The following is a 21,137-nucleotide window of genomic DNA, read 5'->3' on the forward strand; positions in this document are numbered from 1 at the left end:
AGTTTCAGGTACCCCTAGCCTCCATTCCATGTCCTTATTTCGTCGCCTTCGTCTATGCCGAATGTTCCGAGTAGAATTTTCTTGACTCTTTTTAGTGTTCTGTTTTTAGATATGTAATCGTACTAGGGCCTACGCTACCGAGTCTCGTGATGGGGCTGCCATCTTATAGTGTCGAGACAGCGCTGCTCCTCTTTCCCTGTTGGTAGGAAATATATGACACAGATAAAAATAGTTCCACATTGAGTAGATATCGCTATCCACAGAGGCTTCAATTGACGTGACTTGTAGCTGAAACAACTGGCCAAAAGAACTCCGCCGCCAGAGCTCTTATTACTATTCAAGGTCGACCGATCATGCCGATATACAGAGTAAGTGTCGCCGAACAGTTGCTTAGATAGTGTGGTGTTTTTTCGCGAAGTTTCCGTGAAAGCGTAGATTTCGTAGCTTGTGTCACTGCAAGCTAAAACTTGCTTCATTTAAAATTGAAACAAACTTTTGCTCATATTGTGGCGCTCTTGGTGGACGGCTTTGGAAGTTCTTGGCGCCCACGTGTCGGAAATTTTGTTAGCTTCACCTATGTATTTTTGATATTCCACAAAACGATTGTATTTGGTAAACAAACAACATGGAAGCCGAAAGATGGGAAAAATTTTTGCACAGTTATTTGCAAAATCCATTGTGGCCTGCATCTAGGCTAGCTAAACAGCTGAAATTCCCCTGAAAACCCGCATGGCGCGTTATCAAATGGTATAAGGAAACATTGACGACGATTCGGAAGCCTCAAGCTAATCATCGGAGTGGAACTGTCGACCGGAAACTGCGTAGTAAGATTTTGAAGACCATCAAGAAGAATCCCAATCTGTTGGACCGTGATTTGGCCAGAAAATTTGGCGCTGCCCATATTACCGTGAGAAGCATTCGACTCCGTGAAGGAATGAAGTCGTATCGAACCAGCAAACAGCCAAACCGAACCATAAAACAGAATAGTGTGGCCAAAATCCGTGTTCGAAAGCTATACGACCGGGTGCTAACCAAGTTCGACGGGTGTACTCTGATGGATGATGAAACCTATGTCAAGGCTGACTTCGGCCAAATGCCAGGTCAAAAATTTTACTTGGCAACGGCTCGGAGAGATGTTCCAAGCAAATTTAAATTTGTTTTTACCGACAAATTTGCACGAAAAACTATGATTTGGCAGGGCTGTGGCAGAAACACGAAAATTTTCGTTACAAATAAGACAATGACGTCGGAACTGTACCAAAAGGAGTGTCTCCAAAAACGAATTTTGCCGTTCATTCGATCCCACCACCATCCACCACCGTGATGTTTTGGCCAGATTTGGCAAGCTGTCGTTGCAGCAAAGTCGTTACGCAGAGAAAGGGTCCAGTTTGTTCCGAAAGACCTTAACCAATCCAATTGCCCCCAGTTCCACTCTATAGAGAAATACTGGTCAATCATGAAGAGGAGACTCAAGGGAAAGGGAAAAGTTGTTAAAGACATCAATCAGATGAAGACCTGGTGGAATAAGAGTGGAATAGTATCACATTTGTTACAAACCAGTTGTGGCAACCGATATGTAACTAATTTTAGCCATAAATGAGTTGCTGCAACTAAAAGTGCCAAATGTGTGCTACTTAGAGGGCGTCGCCTAATGAGCTATATTACAGAAAAAGTTCGAGAATTCCTTCGAAGCCATGACGAATAATTTTATCCGTATTAAGTATGTAGAAAATGTTACATTTGTGTAAGAAAAGATCTTGAATTCAATAATAAATAACTGAAAAACACGCAATTGTTTTTGTTCCAATACTATCTGAAGCAAGCTTTAGCTGGTACTCAGCAAGGGTGTTGTTAACACTAATAACACTAATGTTCTGGTGGTGTAGACGAAATTGCGATCTGGTGGTTGCTATAACAGTTGACTGTGAACTGGAAGTGGAAGCGATATCAGGTCGACCCACGTCCCGAGAAGATGAGAGGGCAACTTGGTAAGCTCTGATCCTCGCACTAGACTCAGAGCCGGACTGAATTTCATGACAGAAACGCTTAAACTGTAATTGTACAAAACCACCAGCGGGTGAGGAGTCACTAGACAGCGCAACGTGTTTCAAATTACGACTGATGCCGACCTCAATGGAGACAAATCTCAACGTTGAAAGGTCTGGCGTAGAAAGGCCTTTGGGTACTAGTTTTATCACTTTAGGTTTCGCATTAGAATCAAGACTTGAAGTTTGCAGCATTCCGAGAAATCAGCCAGCTTCGGAGAGACTGAACGTTTAGGGAATAATCTTTACTGGTCTACTGAGATCTAGTGCCAACAGCGAAGAAACAAAACACGATTATCTCGAGCACTTAGGAGTAGTCTTAGGAGTAGTCTTAGGAGTAGTCTTAGGAGTCGAGACGTAGGAGAATTGAGCAGTCTATATGCCAGAATATGCCGGAAGGTAGCTTGTTTTTGCAGTATAGCAACGTGTGCCGGAGCGTTGTCACTATGGAAAAATACTGACTTGTCCCTAATTGCATAATCTGACCGTTTTGCTGTCAATTTTGGTCCATTCAAACGAATCTATTAATGTCGGTACAGTTCTCCCATTATTCTTCGATCTGATTTCAGCAGCACCTGAAGGTTTGGCTATTTTTGATTCCACCAAACACCGAGCATTATTGTGGATCCTTGCGTACTTGTCTCTTCCGTTACCGACCGTTCCGTTCCGACTTTTTTTGTAGTACTCGAGGTGCTTTTTAAGCGTGTGTATGCAAATTCCCAGCAAAAATTTTCGTACGTATATCAAAGTAACAAATATGATACATGTACCGATATGTATCTAGAAAAATCGCATTCAGGATGCACGAAACCAGCATATGCGTACCGTTTTGGAGGTGATATACGTACTTCAAATTATATGAAAACATTGCACATTCATAAGTATTTGTATACGAAGAAATCCGACTCAACATGATTAGTTCCATAATGCTATACAATTCTGTGACGACAATCGTATGTGAATCAGTTACTATCATTTTGTACGAATAAATGTAAACTAGGGTGCGCTTTATTATGCTTTAAGTACGATTTCGAGTTTGTTTAGCGATATTTAAGATGATTTGCACACATTATTATACGATTTGTGGTTTGCTGGGTTGTAAATCGCATGATCTCTAATTTCCTAGTTTTTGAATGAACTACATTACTTTTAAATTGTATGGAAGTAACAACATGCGTCAGGCTTTGGTGGCCTCATTTTGTTAAACTCATTCAACGAATGCGAAATGCTGTCAAAATGATGACCATAAATGACAGAGATAGCATTTCTAGGGTAACCGCAACCGTATTGCAGTGGTTCTGTGATTGGCTAATATTTCTGGATTACTTGACTTTGAATTTAGTTTCATTGCCTTGACATAAGGAAATAATTATTAGTGACATAAACATCGTAACACAATTGACAAATCATTTGGTATGGAATCAATTGGTATGGAAGCAATCAAATTCCATACGTACTGGCTGGGCTATTTAAAATAAAGCACTTTTTCTTGGCAGTAAAACACGATTCGATTGCGCAAGCTCGTACCGTGAATGGTCGAGTCCTGCGTTTAACGTTAAAAGCGCAGAGTTTGGGGCCACATAAAATGTTGAAACGATGTTCAAATTAACCTGAAGCATATGTTTTTTTTAACAAAGAAACAACCATTTTTGATGGTGCAATTCCATATAGTTACATCGTGTTTACAACATATTTACATTTTTTGTTATGCTTATCAATCAACAAAAATGTGATTACATATTTAAAGATGTCTGAAGTGCTGTTTTGGGCTATACCCCAGATAGATTAACCTAGTAGTAAAGCCAACACTTCAATTTATTACATAACTGCAGACGAAATGGTATCATTACATTAGGTTGGGCTTTACTATTTCCTAATAATAATCCATTGAATATCCCTAGGAAAACGTATCACATTTTTATACCAGCTTTCCACGGAATATGTTTTAATTGCAAAAGAAAAACTTTTCCTGTATCGACTAAAAAGTTTCTATATTCACTCTTGTGTAACATACTGTACCAATGTTTATGCAATTTTTATTTCCACTCCACTACCAGAATAATGTCATGTAAGTTCGACATTCCAATAAACGTAAGCAATGATACACTGTTACATCTGTTATGTCACTATGATCTCTCATTTTGCAAATATAACTGCATTAGGTTTTTATCATTAAATAACGTTTGCTATTTCTCGGAATCAGCCACATCGATTCCAAGCGCGAGAAATGCGGTGGCACACATTTCCTGGTGGACACGCGCCAAACCTAATTCGATCCCAGCAAGGAAATTGTAATTGCAGACTACTAATCGAAAACCAACCTCCTTCCCAATCGTACCCGAAGCCAAAGTGCAAATTATCGACGCTCTGCTACAGAACCAACCAACATCGAAGATAGTTTCCTTCTTCCTCGATGCACTCGCTCGCTGGTCGCGCTGAGCGGCCGGCTTATTCATGCCTTTCGACCCAAGCCAAAAGCCCGGCCGCGACCAGCTAGAAATGGAGTGAAAGTTTGCAACGCGTCCGCTACGCACACCTGCTAAACGGCCGAACCGGTTCTCCCAGTAGAGACCGGGAAGGAGGCCTCGACGTACGCCAGCGAGCGGTCAATCTTTCGTTGATTCGTCTCCGGTTATGTCATCCATTAAATCACACGCGTTCGTGGCCTAGTCGGTCGGTCGCAGGCCTCTGCTGGCTGGATTGATGATGCGATTGCATCTATGCTACGTTGGGCTGTGAGTCCGCCGCGGGCTATTTGCTGCCGCAATCGCGCGCCGTGGAAGTTGGCCAACATTTTTGGCATTCGTGCGGGCGCCAAAAGCATGCCCCACGACGATGGAAGTTGGTTATGGATGCGAAGAAAGTAATTATCGCTGTTTCTCTTTCCATGTGGAGCGAGCCGATTTCGTAATAAAAGTGATCCGCATCAATCGTGTGCACTACCAGATTGAATGTTGTTGTTTTTTTTTTCGCTTCTTTGCCGATCTGCGATCGGCTTTGGATTGCAATTATCGCTGACTTCGGTTATCATAGGTTTGTATGGAGATGTGAAAAAGTAGGTCGTGATGCAAGAGAGAGTACGAAAATGGTCGATAATGTACATTATTGCCATTGTATTCGAACGATTCAAAATTCAACACGTCGTCATTAATTTCTGCTAATTGTATCTATTACAGAAATTCGGCTCAATCACCGTGAGTGAGCATGAAATGCCATTTTTGACAGCGATGAATGTGATTTCTGCATATTTGCCACGATTCCGTTCAGAGTGCAACAATTTAGCAACGAATCAATGTCGGATTGTAATGCACCATAGTCAACTCTCGATGCTACTACTCGGTAGAACTTCAGGTCATCGGTGTGCGAAGTCTGATTTAACCAACTGCAGACGACCGGCTAATGACTGACTGTACCCATCAGTTAGCCCTTTTGCGGTCGCAATCTAGACGCTACCAATGATTGCCGAGACGTTAACGAAACGAACTGTTCATACCGTTTGTCGCGACGGAAGCACACCGTAGCACTGCCGTGTTGCGTGATGCATATTCTGATGATGGGATTGGGGTAACCGATATATGTGCTGTACCAAGGGTATTCAACCCCTACAATCGACAAACATGCACTTGGGAAATTCAATTGTGGAGCACTATACCGTTCACAAAAATGATAAATAGTAGTGGGCCCATATGGCTTCCTTGGGGCAAACCTGATTGTATCGCAAATGGGACTGGCTCTATCTACAGGCAGAAACGCATTATGACCCGGCAATATATGACAGTATCCATTGTGTCAGCCACACAGGAAATCTCATTTTGTCTAGCTTCGTCACCATCAGAAGATACGGCACCTTAAAATAGGACTTTAACAACATCAACACAAATTCATCTACCAGAATTGCGGCAACACACACATGCTGAGCACAACTTTAATCGTGATAAGCGAAGTGTAGAATCGGATAAATTAGCAGATTAAGGATTAAGTGCCGATTTTTTAATTTTAGTATAATTAACGTGCATGGGCTGACCTGGAAGTACAAGGATAACAAAGACGAATTTTAAATTTTACACGCAGTTGGAGTTGAATACGTCGGCTGATCTAGACATGTTGTATCAAAATTCTCATTGGGGGCGCTATATGTGGTAGCAGTTCTTCGATGAGCATCTAATTAGCGATATAACAGAGAGAAACTGGATGAAAGTCAACTTAGGAGTGTTTAAAAACGATCAAAGCGTACCGGCCCCCGATATCGAAGTGATCCGGCGAGAAATTGGTCGCCTGAAGAATAATAGAACCGTCGTAAAGGACTGAATTTCGACAGAATTCGACAAAAATAGCAAAGGAACACTAGAAATGGCACTTCACTGGACTAACGGGTGGCAACGAAAATTTTGGAATTTTTTCGCAGCCTTTATGCTCAATAACAAACGAGCTCAGAGAGAAATGAGAGTATGTATGTGTTACCTCCCTCTCTCCTCTTTTTGTTAATATTTTTTGTTTTGTTTATGCTTGCCCAGCTTTGCTAAAAATGGCGTCGAAACAAGAAGCATTCCGGGAGCGCGTTGTACACTTCAACGAACTACAACAGAAATCTCGGCAAAAAGTATACGGTACAACATTCAAAAAGTAAATATGTTGCGGCATCGACTGTTTACCATATTCTAAGATGCCCAACTACTATTCGCAAGCAAGTTAGTAGAAGACCAGCCAAAATTATGGACGCAGAAGTACATCGTTTTCTTTCTCGTTTCTTCAACAACAAGCCCTCTGGTTTGGCTATCAATTAAGATGCACCAGACGAATGTTTGGATAAAATTTGGATCCTGTTTCTACAAAAACATCATGAAGATGGACAATACGTGTTTTGGCCGGATAGAGCATCATCGCATTACGCCAAAAAAAACACAATCGTTCCTGAATACTCAGTCAATCCCATTTTTACCCAAGAATCACGACTCGAAAAATCTGTCTCAGTGCGCCCAATCGAAGATTTCTTCGGGATTTTGAGTTCCTTGGTGTACAAAAATAACTGGAGAGCAACGAATTGCAAACAGTTGATTGGTAGAATCAAGAGATGCATACGTAAAGTTGACATGAAGGCCGTACAACGCTCCTGTTTCGACGTCAAACGAAAGCCTAACATCTTAACAAAACATAGCCGGAACATCCGGAAGACATAGCCTAACCGTAAGCAGCTTATTCAGGAAATGGAGAATTATTTTCAGTTAAAATCTGTTTTGGTTGAAATTGAGTGTTCTTCATCAGACAAATGCCGCTTAGTTGGTTTCGAGGTACGATCAGTGATGTTAAAAACTTGAAATATCAAAATTCATTCAAAATTCAACTGTGAATCATGTCATCTTGATCATATGCAGAAAAAACTCACACATATTTCTACCCGCTTGATCATATTCTGCTTTGCTTCAACTGCTACCCGGAGCTATACACCTATACATACAAATTCGTTGTTGAACAGCATAGGCATTCTCTCGTGCGATACGTAACTGTGACTGAGCGTAAGAGAATGAGAAAGAGAATCTCTAAATAAATCGTAAAGTTAAACTAAAACACACATTTAAACTACATGTTTATTTAATTCTTATTATAATTTTTACTTTCTAGTTAAGAAAATGTCGATTCTCGCGAAGGAAAAATGTAAATTCTGCCAATTTGATTGCCATCTTCATTCATGAATGTGTGCTAGCTTTTTTCGCAGCTGGTGTTTTCTCTGGCGGTAAATTCTCTTTCGCTCTCTGGTTCGTTGTATGAAATGCCAGCTGTGGAAGAAGTAAGCAAAATGCTCACAGCTGAATTTGGTTCACATCGTATAGTAACAGAGACATCGCATATAATAGCGAGAGAAATTCATATGTGAGTTCTGCGCTTTTGATCAAAGTTGAAATTTCTTGTGCTTGAAATCTCATTGAGTTTTTTGTTGCTATGAATTTTTCAACGCTGGGTACGATGCTGGTCTAACAAGGCAGTCGTCGCATGTTCGAATTCGGCTAGGCTAGGTGCTGCTAGATAGAGTAGGATTTTTGCACTAGCCCCGTAACTGTCCTGTACTCTAGTAGCCGACTGCGAAGTCTGTCGATGAAGAAGGGTCAAGTCTTAGAAAGGACGTTTAATCCCACGGCTTTGCTTTGCTCATCAAACAAAAAATTAAATTGAAATAACAGAGTTAAAGTTATGGCTTCCCAGCCGGTATTGAGGTACGTTGTATGTTTGAATCTCGGCTGGGAGAGGCTGTTAAAGTCCATAGAACTGAGTCTCTTCGAGACGCAGCGAGGGTGCTGAAGAACAACTTATCCTGTATGATTCTCAACATCGCTCTTAAGGTGATCCGATGATCAGATTTCAAAAAGGGAGGTTTGATTCTCATTAAATGTAGCAAACTTCTTGGCTAAGCAGATAACTTTGCCAGGTGGCTAAGCAGGTGTCAGAAACTTTGCCACGACGAAGGTCGGCTGTGCTAGACTGAAAGCGGAGCCTAGAAGGATTAGGCTTTAAATCAATGCGTCGAAGACCAAATATAATGATAATGGTAATAGCTCAAATGGTCGCGGTTAAGTCAAACCGAGCCAAGTGACAAAAATCTTATTTCGAGAAAAACGCGTTCAAAGTTTGCTGCTCTGTATGCAGAGGTGGGCACCGCTAACCGAAATGTTAGCTTCGCTAACAGCTAATCCGCTAAATCAAAACGTTAGCTTCGATAACCGCTAACCGCTAAATTATCCAAAAATTCAGCGGAAGCTAACGCTAACCATTAAATTTGTTAGCACTGTAGATTTGGCAATACTTTGATCAGTGCTAATTTCGGCTATAAAAGAAAACCATCGTTGCAAAGGTTTAAGAAAAAGTAAATGAATTAATTCCGTGAAAAAAATTGCAGGCATTCACGAAAAATGTTTAAAGACCATTATCGCTTACTGCAATAGCATATTAAAAAAGGATAAAAATATATTTCCATGTGGCAAGACATAGTTTTCTCGATTTTTATTTGGAGTTTTCGATCGTTGTGAAAATTTTTGGGAAAGCTTTCCAAATAACATTTTCTCTGGATTGGTTACGTGCACCTGCCGTATTAGCGAACTATTTTTGGCGGAGCATAAACGGATAACGGAGAGTGGCGGAGGCATATGAACCTCGGGTTGCAGGCACTATTTATCGTACGCCTGGCGAAAGTTGGGAGACTACGGTGGGCCAGCCACGTCGCAAGGATGCGGGACGACTGTGCAATGAAATCCGTTCTCTTCAAGAACCCCACCGACATTATGAATAGAGGGGCTCGACGTGCCAAATGGCTTAACCAGGTTGAAGCCGACTTGCGTGTGTCGAGACGCTCAGCGAATTGGCGACGAGTAGCCTAGAACCGAGTCAATGGAGAGGAATTGTTGATACGGCAAGAGCCAGCCCGGTTCTCGGCTGGTAAAGTACGTACAAAAGTTTGGAATTTAGAATCCTTCGACTTAAGCTTATGCGATATTTCTCAAAAAATTTCCTTCTGCCAAAAAAAGTGAGCGGTTTATTTAGCGGTACATAAATTTAGCGGAAGCTAATAAAAATGCTAACGATTATAAAAATTAGCGAAAACGCTAACCGCTAACCAAAATGTTAGCTAAGCTAATTAGCTGTTAGCGGATTAGCGGAATTGTGCCCATCTCTGTCTGTATGGTTTGTAGCTATCAATTGTTCGAAATCATCACATAACACTAGCTGTTTGCAACATTTATGTTTTTTTTCCCTGTTGGGTACATTCTCCACCAGTAATTTGATCTATTGTGGCGGCCCCTATTTACTGTAAGCCACATCAAGGTGTATCACTATTAGTAGGAGTGATTTCCACTTGTTGACTAATGGCATTGTCCCAATAAGGTATAATACAACGAATAAAGTTAATTGCCTTATTAGGAAAACTTGTCCACACAACTGAGGGTTGTATTAAGCCCTTCCCAAAGAATTTGCTCCTTCTATGATAAAGTGCTACGCAGTTACAAAGCAGATGTTTCGCATCTTCGCTATCTAGGTTACAAAAACGACAAGAGTCATCTTCCAGTTTGCCTAGCTGTTTTAAGTGATAGTTACTTGAGCAGTGGCCCGTTACCAGGCCACAGAAAGTATGTAAATCTTTTTTAGATAGACTAAGAAGTCTCTGAGTTACTGTTTTGTCAGGTGATTTACATTTATGTAGTCTTATTAGAGTAAAATGTAGCTTAGAAAATTCTTGATCGTTTGTTGTCATTAACTCATTCTTTTAAATTTTGCGATTTGGTCTGGTCTGATTTAACGCGGACCGCGGCTTTTTTCGCGGACGGTAATCGTTGCCGGCAACGAACCAGAAGTGCTAGATGAGCTCGTGTATGTGGGATCGCTGGTAGCCGCAGACTACAATACAAATAAGGAGATCCAGGTTGTAGTACTTTATTTTTCTATAATTTTTCTAGAGAAACCAAGAGAGTTGAAAAATATATTTAGGAAACTACCCTAGTTTAAAGGATTACTGCAAATCCTATTGAAGTTTATATGCAGTCATTCGAGCAGTCATTTGCGCTCGTAACGCTTACGTAACAAGGAAGCCATCCGCATGTCAGTCAGGCTTAGAAACGAGATTGTTAACATTGCACCGTACTGTAGCGGATCGGTGCACAGCTATTAAAAGCCCTCACCGTAAAAATTAATTGCCAGCAAGATTATTAGATTTATGCAAAAGTAAAGCAAAGCCATGCCTCGAAGACACCCTTCGTTCGAGCATTGCTAAAGAGATGATCCACTTTTTTATGGTCTTTCGCGATCTATTGTGCCTACTGGAAAAACAAACAACAAGAGATAGAGCCACATTTAAGTCGTCTTAGACGAGTGCGCCTGCACCGAATTCAATCAGGGAGCTACTCATGGTAGCGTAGCGGGAAGAAATCAATTTAATTCCGTGGCTCTGCGATGCCGTGCACTACCATGACTTGTGTAGACATTTATGCTAAGCTTCAAAGCGTGTCAAGCGTAAAAATAAGCTATACCGAGTCTAATTCAGATTATCAGAAATTGCACAGAGAACAAATGGCACATCAAAAGAAACCCAGCAAAACGAGAAAAAGCAGAACTAAAGTAATTAGAGCACACTTTTTCTATTTCATGAAGTCGATAGCGTCGAATCAGAAGACCTGCTTGGGTATTTAACAATTTATCCTCAATTCATAATTAACATTTCTTGCGGTTGTCGAACACGTTTAAGTTAAACAATAAATATGTAATCTCTGAAATTGCAGATGTTTATGAATGCAAATACATATATGAGCAAACACAAATGAAATGAAAATGAAAATAAAAAATGTAAATGAAACGAAAGTGAAAGACATGGTAATACGGTCAGCAGTGGAGCAAGAAAGAGGCAGTAGGGGATATAAATGTTCGTGTGCAGGAGGTGTAGGTCTAAGTGAAATGCCAAATAACAACAGCAGCGATACAAGTTGTGAAGGTAATCGAAACCAAAAGTAAAAAAAAAAACGAAGAGCAACAAACAAACGAAAGCAGCAAACCACCCACTTACCTCGATCTTTGCTGGCTGTCGACGGGTCATCGATGATGTCATCATCCTGGTTGAACTCGTTCCGCACATCCTGGATCGCTGCCAGCTCGTTGAGGCCGAAATTTTGGTCCCTGCAATGCGGGAGAAGTGAAAGATGTTTTATTGGTGTTCGTTACCCGTCAAGACCCGAATCGGGCCTTTAATGTGGTATGGTTAAATAATTCGATTTCACGGGTAAAATATTTTGTTAGTGAAGTTTTTTAATAAATTTCAAATACGACAATAGTTTAGACCTTACTGGGTGGATGGACCGGATAATATTTAGATATAACAGAAACAGCAACGAAACTTCAATGAGCAAACTTGCTTTTAACTACTTCAAATAAACTGATAAACTTTCCCTACTCTAATGAGGGTGAGTGGGGACACCTATACAAGTTTATAGTACTAAACTTAAGTTTTAAGGTGAAGGTTGTCAGAGTCCAGTTGCATTTTTTAGTTATTTCAGTACTTTCACTACGAGAACAGAGTTGCTAGTAGTAGGTAATAATCTGTTACGAACAATTATGAAACGTACACCGAGAAAACTTTTCGTATAGTTTCTACGTGTCCCACACATAGATTTTTGCAATGTGCCCAGCTAATGAACTTTATATGCCAAAAAGTTATAATTTATGAATACGCGAAGCTTTTGCGCGTACTATTCATACGCGTATAATTTTTATGTGTATTTCTGGGCGGGTTATGCTTATATGTGGCACATGACAATCATCTTGAATTTTATATGGAAATTTACCATTAGTTATGTGCAGAATATTTTGAGTGTCGCGCATCTATTTTTGCTATCGAACGAGATGCGACAGTAATTCTATTACATAAACTGTTGTTTACGGTGAATTTATTATCTGTGAATTTTATAAGTATACTAGAAGACCCGGCAAACTTCGTACTGCCACAAATTGGGCTAAATATACGATATATAAACTTCAGACGAACTCCTGCTGCGTTTTAGAAAAAGGGATATTTTCTAGGTATAAGTCAAGTTTTGCCGTTGTCTAAGGAGTTCTGCGTTTGGTTTATTAAACGCTGGGATTTCAGAGAATGTCTAAATTTAACAACTGTATTAAGTCATTAGTAAGAAATGCATATCGGTGTAAAAGTTGGTTTGCCAATCCCCGCAATATCAACAGTCGTGTTTGTGGTAGTTGCATTGAGTCTTGTTTTCTAAACTCTGCTGGTTAAAAATAGAAGTACTGGCTGTTAATATATTTGTTGTAAAATTTGGTACGACGGCTAATATCGTCTGCTGCAACTTTGGAATTTCTCGATAATTTAAGGGCCAATTTTATATTCTGATATATATTCAATATCAATAGTCATCAGATTTTTATTTTTTTTATTCATAAATCTATTGATAAGAATTACCCAAAGGAATTGCATCGCTGAATCTCGATAACTGTTATTCTCAATTCTCAAAACAAACTAAATTTTATTATTCCACAAAATCAATTGATCGCTGTATTGTTCCTTTGGTAATTCACGCACTAAAACAATTTAACATAAAAGCGTCATTTTATAAACCTTTTTACACTTCTAAAGAGTCTAATACGAAATGAAATCGACTGAAAGTTAAATATGATTGTTTTTTGTTTTGATTATAGTCACTTTAACCAGCTTGGGTCATTCGTGACTTCTGCGGGGTTGGGATTTGAACCCGGGTCCTCGGCGTGAAAGGCGTGAATGCTAACCATTACGCCGGAACTGATCCCTTAAATACGATGTATAATAGTTGCTTCGTTCACTATTTTTTTAAATTCTAAATCATATGCTCTTACTGTTGATTTATTAGCTTGATATTCAGTTCAACCGAATATGCTCATAATCCGTTAACATATGCAAAATGTATTCTTCATTTGACGATTGGGAAGTGGCAATTTAGTGAATTTAGTGCTTAAACCTTTTGTTAACCTGCATCTTCTGGCTACGCATCCGATGTAAAAAGGAATAAAAATGATTCGTGTTTGTTTCATAAATTTGATATGAATGAACGAATGAATGAAGTTAACGAATTTTATTGCTGACACTTTAGGCTTGAGTTTAGGTTGATTAATAAGTTGGACCTATTGATTGGTTATTTTCTGAAATTATAAACCTCCAAAATGTTTAATAGCATTGTTAGATGTGGCGATTCCAATGAAGGTAACCACGTGTTTGTTTGAATACGACAACGGTGCTGCAAAAAATCGTACGATGATCATAGCAGCCAACGACATGGCGCATACAATGCGTTGCGGGTTTTATATGGAAAACTAATTTTTCGAGTTTTCCTATCTTCCGAGTAAATTTTTCAACTTTTCTCGCCGTAAAAACATAGCGGTGTTGGAAACGAACACAATAAAGATAAGACGGCTCAAATCGGACGCTCCGTTCTCAAGTGATGCGCGGTCGAACTTTTTCACTTCCATTTTTATATATAAGATTTTTATATATAAGATTTTCGACACTCTACGACCGTTAATTTATTAGACAAAATTATTGATCAATTTCATGCTCAATGTCAACGGCAAATATGGCATCACTCCACATATACACCCGTTTCCTTGGTAACGTACAACAACGACGGTCGCGGATTCGGAATTTTCAAGTTTCATGAGTGATGTGACGACTGGAACGGCCGAAAAAATTAATGAAAAATCGAAGGCGAAAACGTAAAAATATAGTAATGAATTTTAATTGGGCAGAACTCTCAGTATTTAGTGTAATTTATGCCCCAAAAAGTAATAGAACCTATAGAATGCAATGTGTAGTGCTTCGAGTTGCAAGATCTTATTACGGCTAGCTGGTTAGTTGAACTTATTTTATTTTTTTGTGATGATTTCCCTAGTCTATGGGAGCATGTTGGTACACTGAAGAAAGGAAGGCAAGGGTGATATTCGGTGCCATACTGACTGCCATAAATGAACTCTGACGACCTTGTCTTTAAGGTAAAATTAGTGATCATTGAGCTATCATTATTTTATAATTGTATTGTTCTACGAGTAGAATCGAAACTGTAAGCGATAAATAACCAAACGCATCGTATGTGTACATGCAGATTGACGAGCAATGCTATTAAAACTCGAGAGTATTGTATAACATATGATGACCATTTCAGCTAAAGTCACGCGAGAGCTTAACACAAAATTCGCTGGTATTCTTTACCCAATTTAATGTTGCCATTTCTCCGTTACATGACGAGAAAACAACAATTTTAGTATGTTGGATGGCATTACTGTCTCACTACGACCAAGAGGTAAAAGAAAGAATACGAAATCACCCTTGTCGCATGAAATAGATATACTCTAAAAAATCAATACGTTCGTTTACCAAAATAGGGCCCTATTCTGTAAGTCACGTCGAGCAACTCGGCTCGACTCAGTTACTGTCGAGTGTCGAGTGCAAGAAGAACGGGCAACATAGCGGCTCAATGTACGACCAAAACAAAGCTAGCTCAGGCGTCACTAGCTAACCGTTTAATCACTAGCTGGTGGACTCAGTCGAGTTACTCGACAAAATCGGGTCGCGTGTGACTTACATAATACCAAAAGTCGACTAGTCGAGCAAAGTGACACTCGACGTGACTTACAGAATAGGGCCCATAATTTTGGAAACATCTGGTTTGCAGTTGGCATGCATTTCGTCTTATATGAAGATTTTCCGAACAGCTTCACTGTATATCACACATTTCTTTTGTTGCGTGATATTCTTTATTATTTGGCGCATATCAAGCAAGAAATCTAGCCTACTTTGCCCTTCGCAAAACGCTACGATCAAGAAGCATATGCCGCCGTACGAAGCTAACAATGTATAAAACCCTGATTTAACCGGTAGTTCTTTACGGACTTGAAGCTGTGACGTCTCTCACAATGGAAATACGCGTCCTTGTCGTGTTTGACCGGAAGATGCTGCGGATGATATTTGGCGGAGTACAAACTGAATGCGGAGAGTGGCGGAGGCGTATGAATCACAAACTAAAGGTACTGCTCGGAGAGATTCCCATCGCACAGCTGGGGAAAGTCGGGAGGCTACGGTGGACTGGACACATCGTAAGACGCTGGACGACAATGCAACGAAAACAGCTTTCTTCAACGACCTTATCGGCACCAGGAACAGAGGGGCTCAACGTGCAAGCTGGTTCGATCAGGTCGATAGTGATTTGCGACTTCTGAGACGACTGAGAAATTGGCGACGAGTAGCTCATGGAGTGGACCGAGTTGAATGGAGACGACTGCTTAAAAAGCACGAAGCACTCCGGCTCTATGCTGACAGCGGCGAGGTATTTCGGGGTTTTCCCTTTGGAAGAACTACATAATTAAGATATTATTTGTAGAAACTTCAGTTATGAAATTAAGTTTATCCTATGCTTTAAAAGTTTTGCCTACGATTCAGACTTCTTGAGTTGTTATTTGATGATGCAAAAAAATACCGAAAATACCGGATTATTATCGTGGAAAAATCAGTAATTCGGTATTGGAAAATAGTCCGGTAATACCGGTAAAACCGGTATAGCATCCCTAGGACAAAGCAATTTAAATGGTTCAAATGAAATCAAATCGAAAGGCATCGACATGGGCAGTTGCAAAGCAAATTCAAATGTAAACCGTGTTTGAAGAAAAAGTGAAAGCGTAGACTGGATAAATTTTTTTTTAAAAATCAGACTTTTCGAGATGCAAAACAAAGTTTATTCGCGCACCGTTAGAGGATAGCTTGCTTCCTGATTTGTGCATGTTTGAATCAGTACCAGGAAAATATCGCCCACTTGCTTCATTTCCATCGCTATTGCAGGATATTCAACTGGATTCTAAAAACAGGAGTGACGACCAGGGATGCCACATATAATTCTGTGTTTTTGTTGGAAAAATCTGACAATCTATACGGCGAGGAAAAATATCTGTGCAAAAATCTTCAGTCATTTTAGTTATTTTGCTGACTATTTCCGTCCCATTCACTCTCATGTAAAAGCTCAAAAATCTGTTTAATCTGTGCAATTTGGCGAAAATCTGTATTCTATGCATACAGATTCTGTACAGGCGATTTCTTTCAAATATCTGTTAAACACAGAATAATCTGTGCATGTGGCAACCCTGGTGACAACGTTCCCTCACGGAAGTGGATACTGGAACGCAATGACAGTAGTATATCAGAAGTTCTCAACCTGTCTATTGCTGTTAAGATATTGCCGCTAAACAATCCCTCCCTGATGCGTCTTGCGCTTTCAGGCCAACGGTAATCCTCTCGCCATTGACTTCCTGATCCTATTTCTCCATCAACGGAACGCACGTCAGTAAATATGATGGAAGCTCTCAGCCCGCCCGTCATGGTCAATTTTCCACCCGTAGTAATGGTTTCAATGTAGCGCTATCCTTCGTTGACAAACCTCTGATACTATTGATCTTTCATGCTGCTATCCACTGAGTACCTCAGCTTCAGAGTTGAACTATGAAGCTGTTACAACTAGCAACGTGGAAGATAACCACTCCATGCGTTTGTTTTACCAAAACGTAAGAGGATTAGATCAATTCTTTCTGGCCGCAGCAGCAAGTGAGTGCAACTACTTTGACTTTGTTGTCCATCGCACCGATCGTAGCCCCTTGAACAGTATAAAAAGCCGTGATGAGGGTAATCTGCTTACTATTTCAACTCGCTTGAGTAGCTATATCGATGCAACGCTTGTTTTCAACAGTACAGTTATGTACTGTTTCAACAGTACGGTTATGGGTTAAAAACGCTATGCCTCGTTGAGTTGTGAGTTTGGGCTTACGCCCAGATTATTAGTAGCATTCTCGATCCCGTGGACTCTAGGGAAACTGTTGCCCAAAACTTGGTCTCCAGCTACTGAGCCTTTGATTACTCTCAATGCAGACCATCCTGCATAGAACGCTCTGTTGAATCTCCCAGAATTTTGATCATGATGATTGAATTTGTATTCGACATCTACCCGCCGCTGAAGCCTTCCTGGTCGAACAGTCATCTACGCAGACTAAAATGGCTGAGGGCTCTATGTTCTCTGTACGGAGTCGTCTCTGTGCAGGCTTCCAATACGATTCTGGCATTTCGTAAATTCCAAAAAACGAAAAATGTTGGTCTACCAGTGGTAGTTCACCTTGAGGAGTGAGTTGCTAGCTCTGAATTTGAGAAGCGCGATCTTTATGCCCATTATTTCATTCATTCAACGAAAGCTCTGCCTTACCAGATCAAGTAGCCAATCTTCTTATTGGTCTAAGTTCGCCGGTCCAGCAGAACAATGGGATGAATTCAGAGATTTCCACTGTCGACGGTTGCACGCCATGGCTAGGACAGATTCTTGCAAACAGCACGGACGTCGTTGGCTAAGCTGCATCGCCATGGGCCTCTGGGTCTGCCTCTTCGACGCTGTCTCTGCGGATTTCAGTCGAGTGCTTCTCTGTCTGTCTCGTTTGTATTTTTCCTCTACATGTGTCCGATCCAACTCTAACTTAGGCTCTCGAATTTCTATTACTATCGTGCGTTTAGTTGTCAGGACACCAGGTGCGAATAATATATCGCATGCATGCGATTAAGAAATACCTGCAGTTTTTACGCTGTCTCCACTGAGACACACTACGTTTCGAAGGCAGCAATACGGATTTAACGTATGAGTTGAAAATTCGAGTTTTCATATGCATAGTAATCTGGTGTGAGTGTTAAATTTTTCACAGACCTGCAAAGGCACCCCTGGCCTTCCTTATCCATGTGGCTATATCAGTCAACATCGGACGTTGTTTGTCTACTAAGATTTTGGAAGAATTCCGCCTGCTCAACCTGTCCCGCCACTGTAAAGTTGGTAGGATTGTCAGTATTCACTACCATAGACTTAGTCTTCACTACATTTCATTGACTGTGAGGCGTGCAGCATGGGAGCTCTCGGAGCGGTCATTCTGCATATTGTTTCGGCGTTGTGCGAGCAAGACAATGTCGACGGCAGGATCGAGGTCATTTAGCTGCTCCATCGTTAGAGGATTCCGATGAGATGAGATGAGACGGACTAGCTTATCTGGAAATCCTCTAGGTGTAAGGGTGCCCCAGATGTTTTCATGATTGAGTCAGTTAAACGCCTTTTCAAATTCAACACCAGAAGAAAGGAGCAGAACAGAGTCTTGTAATTCCTTGAACTGCTCTAATATAGTGCGAAGCATTGCCACAGTGTAGTGGTCCAAAAGGACGAAAAGTGGAATTTTTTTCTTAGCGTCCTTTGCTTTCATTTTTGCATTTGAAATCTTCAGCACTACCCCCCATAATCTAAAAGTGTCAAAAGTTAGTCATCGGTTACTATAATAAAAATAAAAAAATAACTTTTTTTGTGAGGAAATATAGACATAGTTTTTTTGACAAATTTGTAAAAAATGTATAAACAAGCAACTTTGCTGAAGAAATAAAATTTCTATCTTTATCGAGTGCTGATCTGTAGAACATATTCTTTAATGTTCTTTAAAAATTAGTTTTTCATACCTAGCTTTTGTTAGTTGCATTTTACAAAAACATATTGTTCTAAGCAATTATCGTAGCACTCACAGCACACGTTTTTGTAGAAGATCGCAAATCTTTTGGGCCTTTACTTGCTCAGTTATCGCATATTAAAGCTTAGTTTTTCCATAACTTCACGAGCCTACGGGGTAAAATGGGGTAAGTGGATTTATGAAATCAGAGCTTCATCTGATAGCATATGTCGAGTACTACAAACTTGTATACTTGATGCCGCTTGCCCTCAACCACCCATATCAGAGTACGACAAGCTTACGTTTTATGTGTTTCGCAGTCGCTATAGGCTCAAAACACGTCCATTTTTTGTGTTAGTAGATGAGACATGGTTTCTTCGGTAAAGTTGCAGAAAATATAAAACCAAACAACGTTGCTCTTCCCGTCGCTGGATACGTGCAACGTGCGAGCATATTTCAGCGATAACAAGGTGATGATCTGATTCAATCAATTAGCCATTGCCTTCAACAATTGTCCTAGTGAGGTTTACGAGTTCCGCCCATTTCACATTAGAAAACACATTGTCATGTCTCCAACAGTAAAACTTTCATATGCCGTCCAGATGGAGTCGCTCCAGCGTCCATTCTGAAGTTGTGCTCGGAGATGTTGCTCATTTAACAGGTCACTGCAAGAGAGCGAACTTCCCGAACTGTAAAAATCCTCGTTTATGTTCCTTGCTCACATATGAGGTGACAAGAGAGACGATCGGAATTACAGAGGCATCACCTCTTGCTCCTGCTGTTCAAAGGTTTTTGACAAACCGATCGATTTGCATTAAGATTGGAGGTTTCCGTTCTGAAGTATTCACGAGTGTTGCCGGTGTTCCCCAGGGGTGTAATCTTGGACCCCTTTTGTTTTGGCTACTAATTTAAAAACTTTCTTTCATACTGCCAACTGGATGCCGCCTGTTTTACCCTGACGACGCCAAAACATATATACATGCAGAGTTTGTGCTACTCGCATTTTTTGATACTTGGCATCAACAATCGCAATGTGATCGCACTAAATCAACACACAATACAACCTTTGTTCAGGCCAGATTTAGCCAGGTAACATTTCGCTAAAGATACACCCAGTAACAATGTGAGTTTTGTTGTACTTTTATGGCGGTTTTCATGAGCCATTTAGGTCTTAAATGGCATCATAACCCAAATTGTTACTTAGGACAATTGCTTGGTATAATCGTATTTTTTACATTCTCAAGACCAGTTGACGTATGTTCGAATCTTAGCTAGGCGGTGCTGTTAGAGTCAGTAGGAACGTTACACTAGCCCCGTAACTGCCGTGTCTCTACCAACCGGCTATAAAGTCTGTCGATAAAGAAGTGTCAAGTCTTAAAGATGTTTATGCCCAAGACTTTGCTTTGCTTTTACGTGCCCAATGACTCCGATTCACCCAACTGTCCAGAACTTCAGCCGATCGAAAAATACTAATCGATTGAGAAGTGTTGTGAAACGTCAAGAACCTCGAAGGAGTGCGAATCAACGATTCCAGAATTATGCCCCATGTGACTCAACGCATGGAAAAAAGTTGGTAAGGACATTTTACTAAGACTAATGGACGGAGTTGAGAAAAAAGTCCGCTTAGAACCATACGGAACTAAATCCATGTGAATGCAGTTCTGTAACATATTACATTTGTTATTAATAGAAAGCAAAAAGTTCGAATGAAAAGAGTATTGTTGGTTTTCTATAGCGTTTTTTCTGTGTCTGAATCTAGGTGTGAGTGAGCTTCATTTGATTAGTTGTAGTCTAAAACGTATAATGTTGTTAGAATAAGATCGATAAGTTAGTCACAAATACTGAATCGCGCAAGCAAAAATTTCCGCTCGTAGACGGTCAGCAAGAGGACGGATTTCTTTGATTTTGTTCACTTCACATGCAGAAACACAGCAACAAGTAAAAGGAAACATTAAATAATTAAATCGAAAAAGCAGACATTAACGGAAATAATGGCAACCGTGATAATAACTATGACACTTGAAATGATTAAAGAAAACTTCCAGCTTAAATGATGCTAATAAACATAAAACTGATTTA

At 40.2% G+C, this 21,137-nt stretch overlaps 1 protein-coding gene across 1 annotated transcript in view; it reads right to left on the bottom strand.

Moving 5' to 3' along the window:
* The window catches only part of LOC128742351 (uncharacterized), an 82,121-nt gene that overhangs the window by 53,001 nt on the left and 7,983 nt on the right, over nucleotides 1–21,137 (bottom strand). Inside the window, exon 3 of the mRNA XM_053838687.1 lies at nucleotides 11,587–11,696. Coding sequence (XP_053694662.1) covers nucleotides 11,587–11,696 — 110 coding nt within the window. The remainder of the gene's footprint in view (nucleotides 1–11,586; nucleotides 11,697–21,137) is intronic.

Source organism: Sabethes cyaneus, chromosome 3 (genome assembly GCF_943734655.1).
Source record: "Sabethes cyaneus chromosome 3, idSabCyanKW18_F2, whole genome shotgun sequence".
NCBI lineage: Eukaryota > Metazoa > Arthropoda > Insecta > Diptera > Culicidae > Sabethes > Sabethes cyaneus.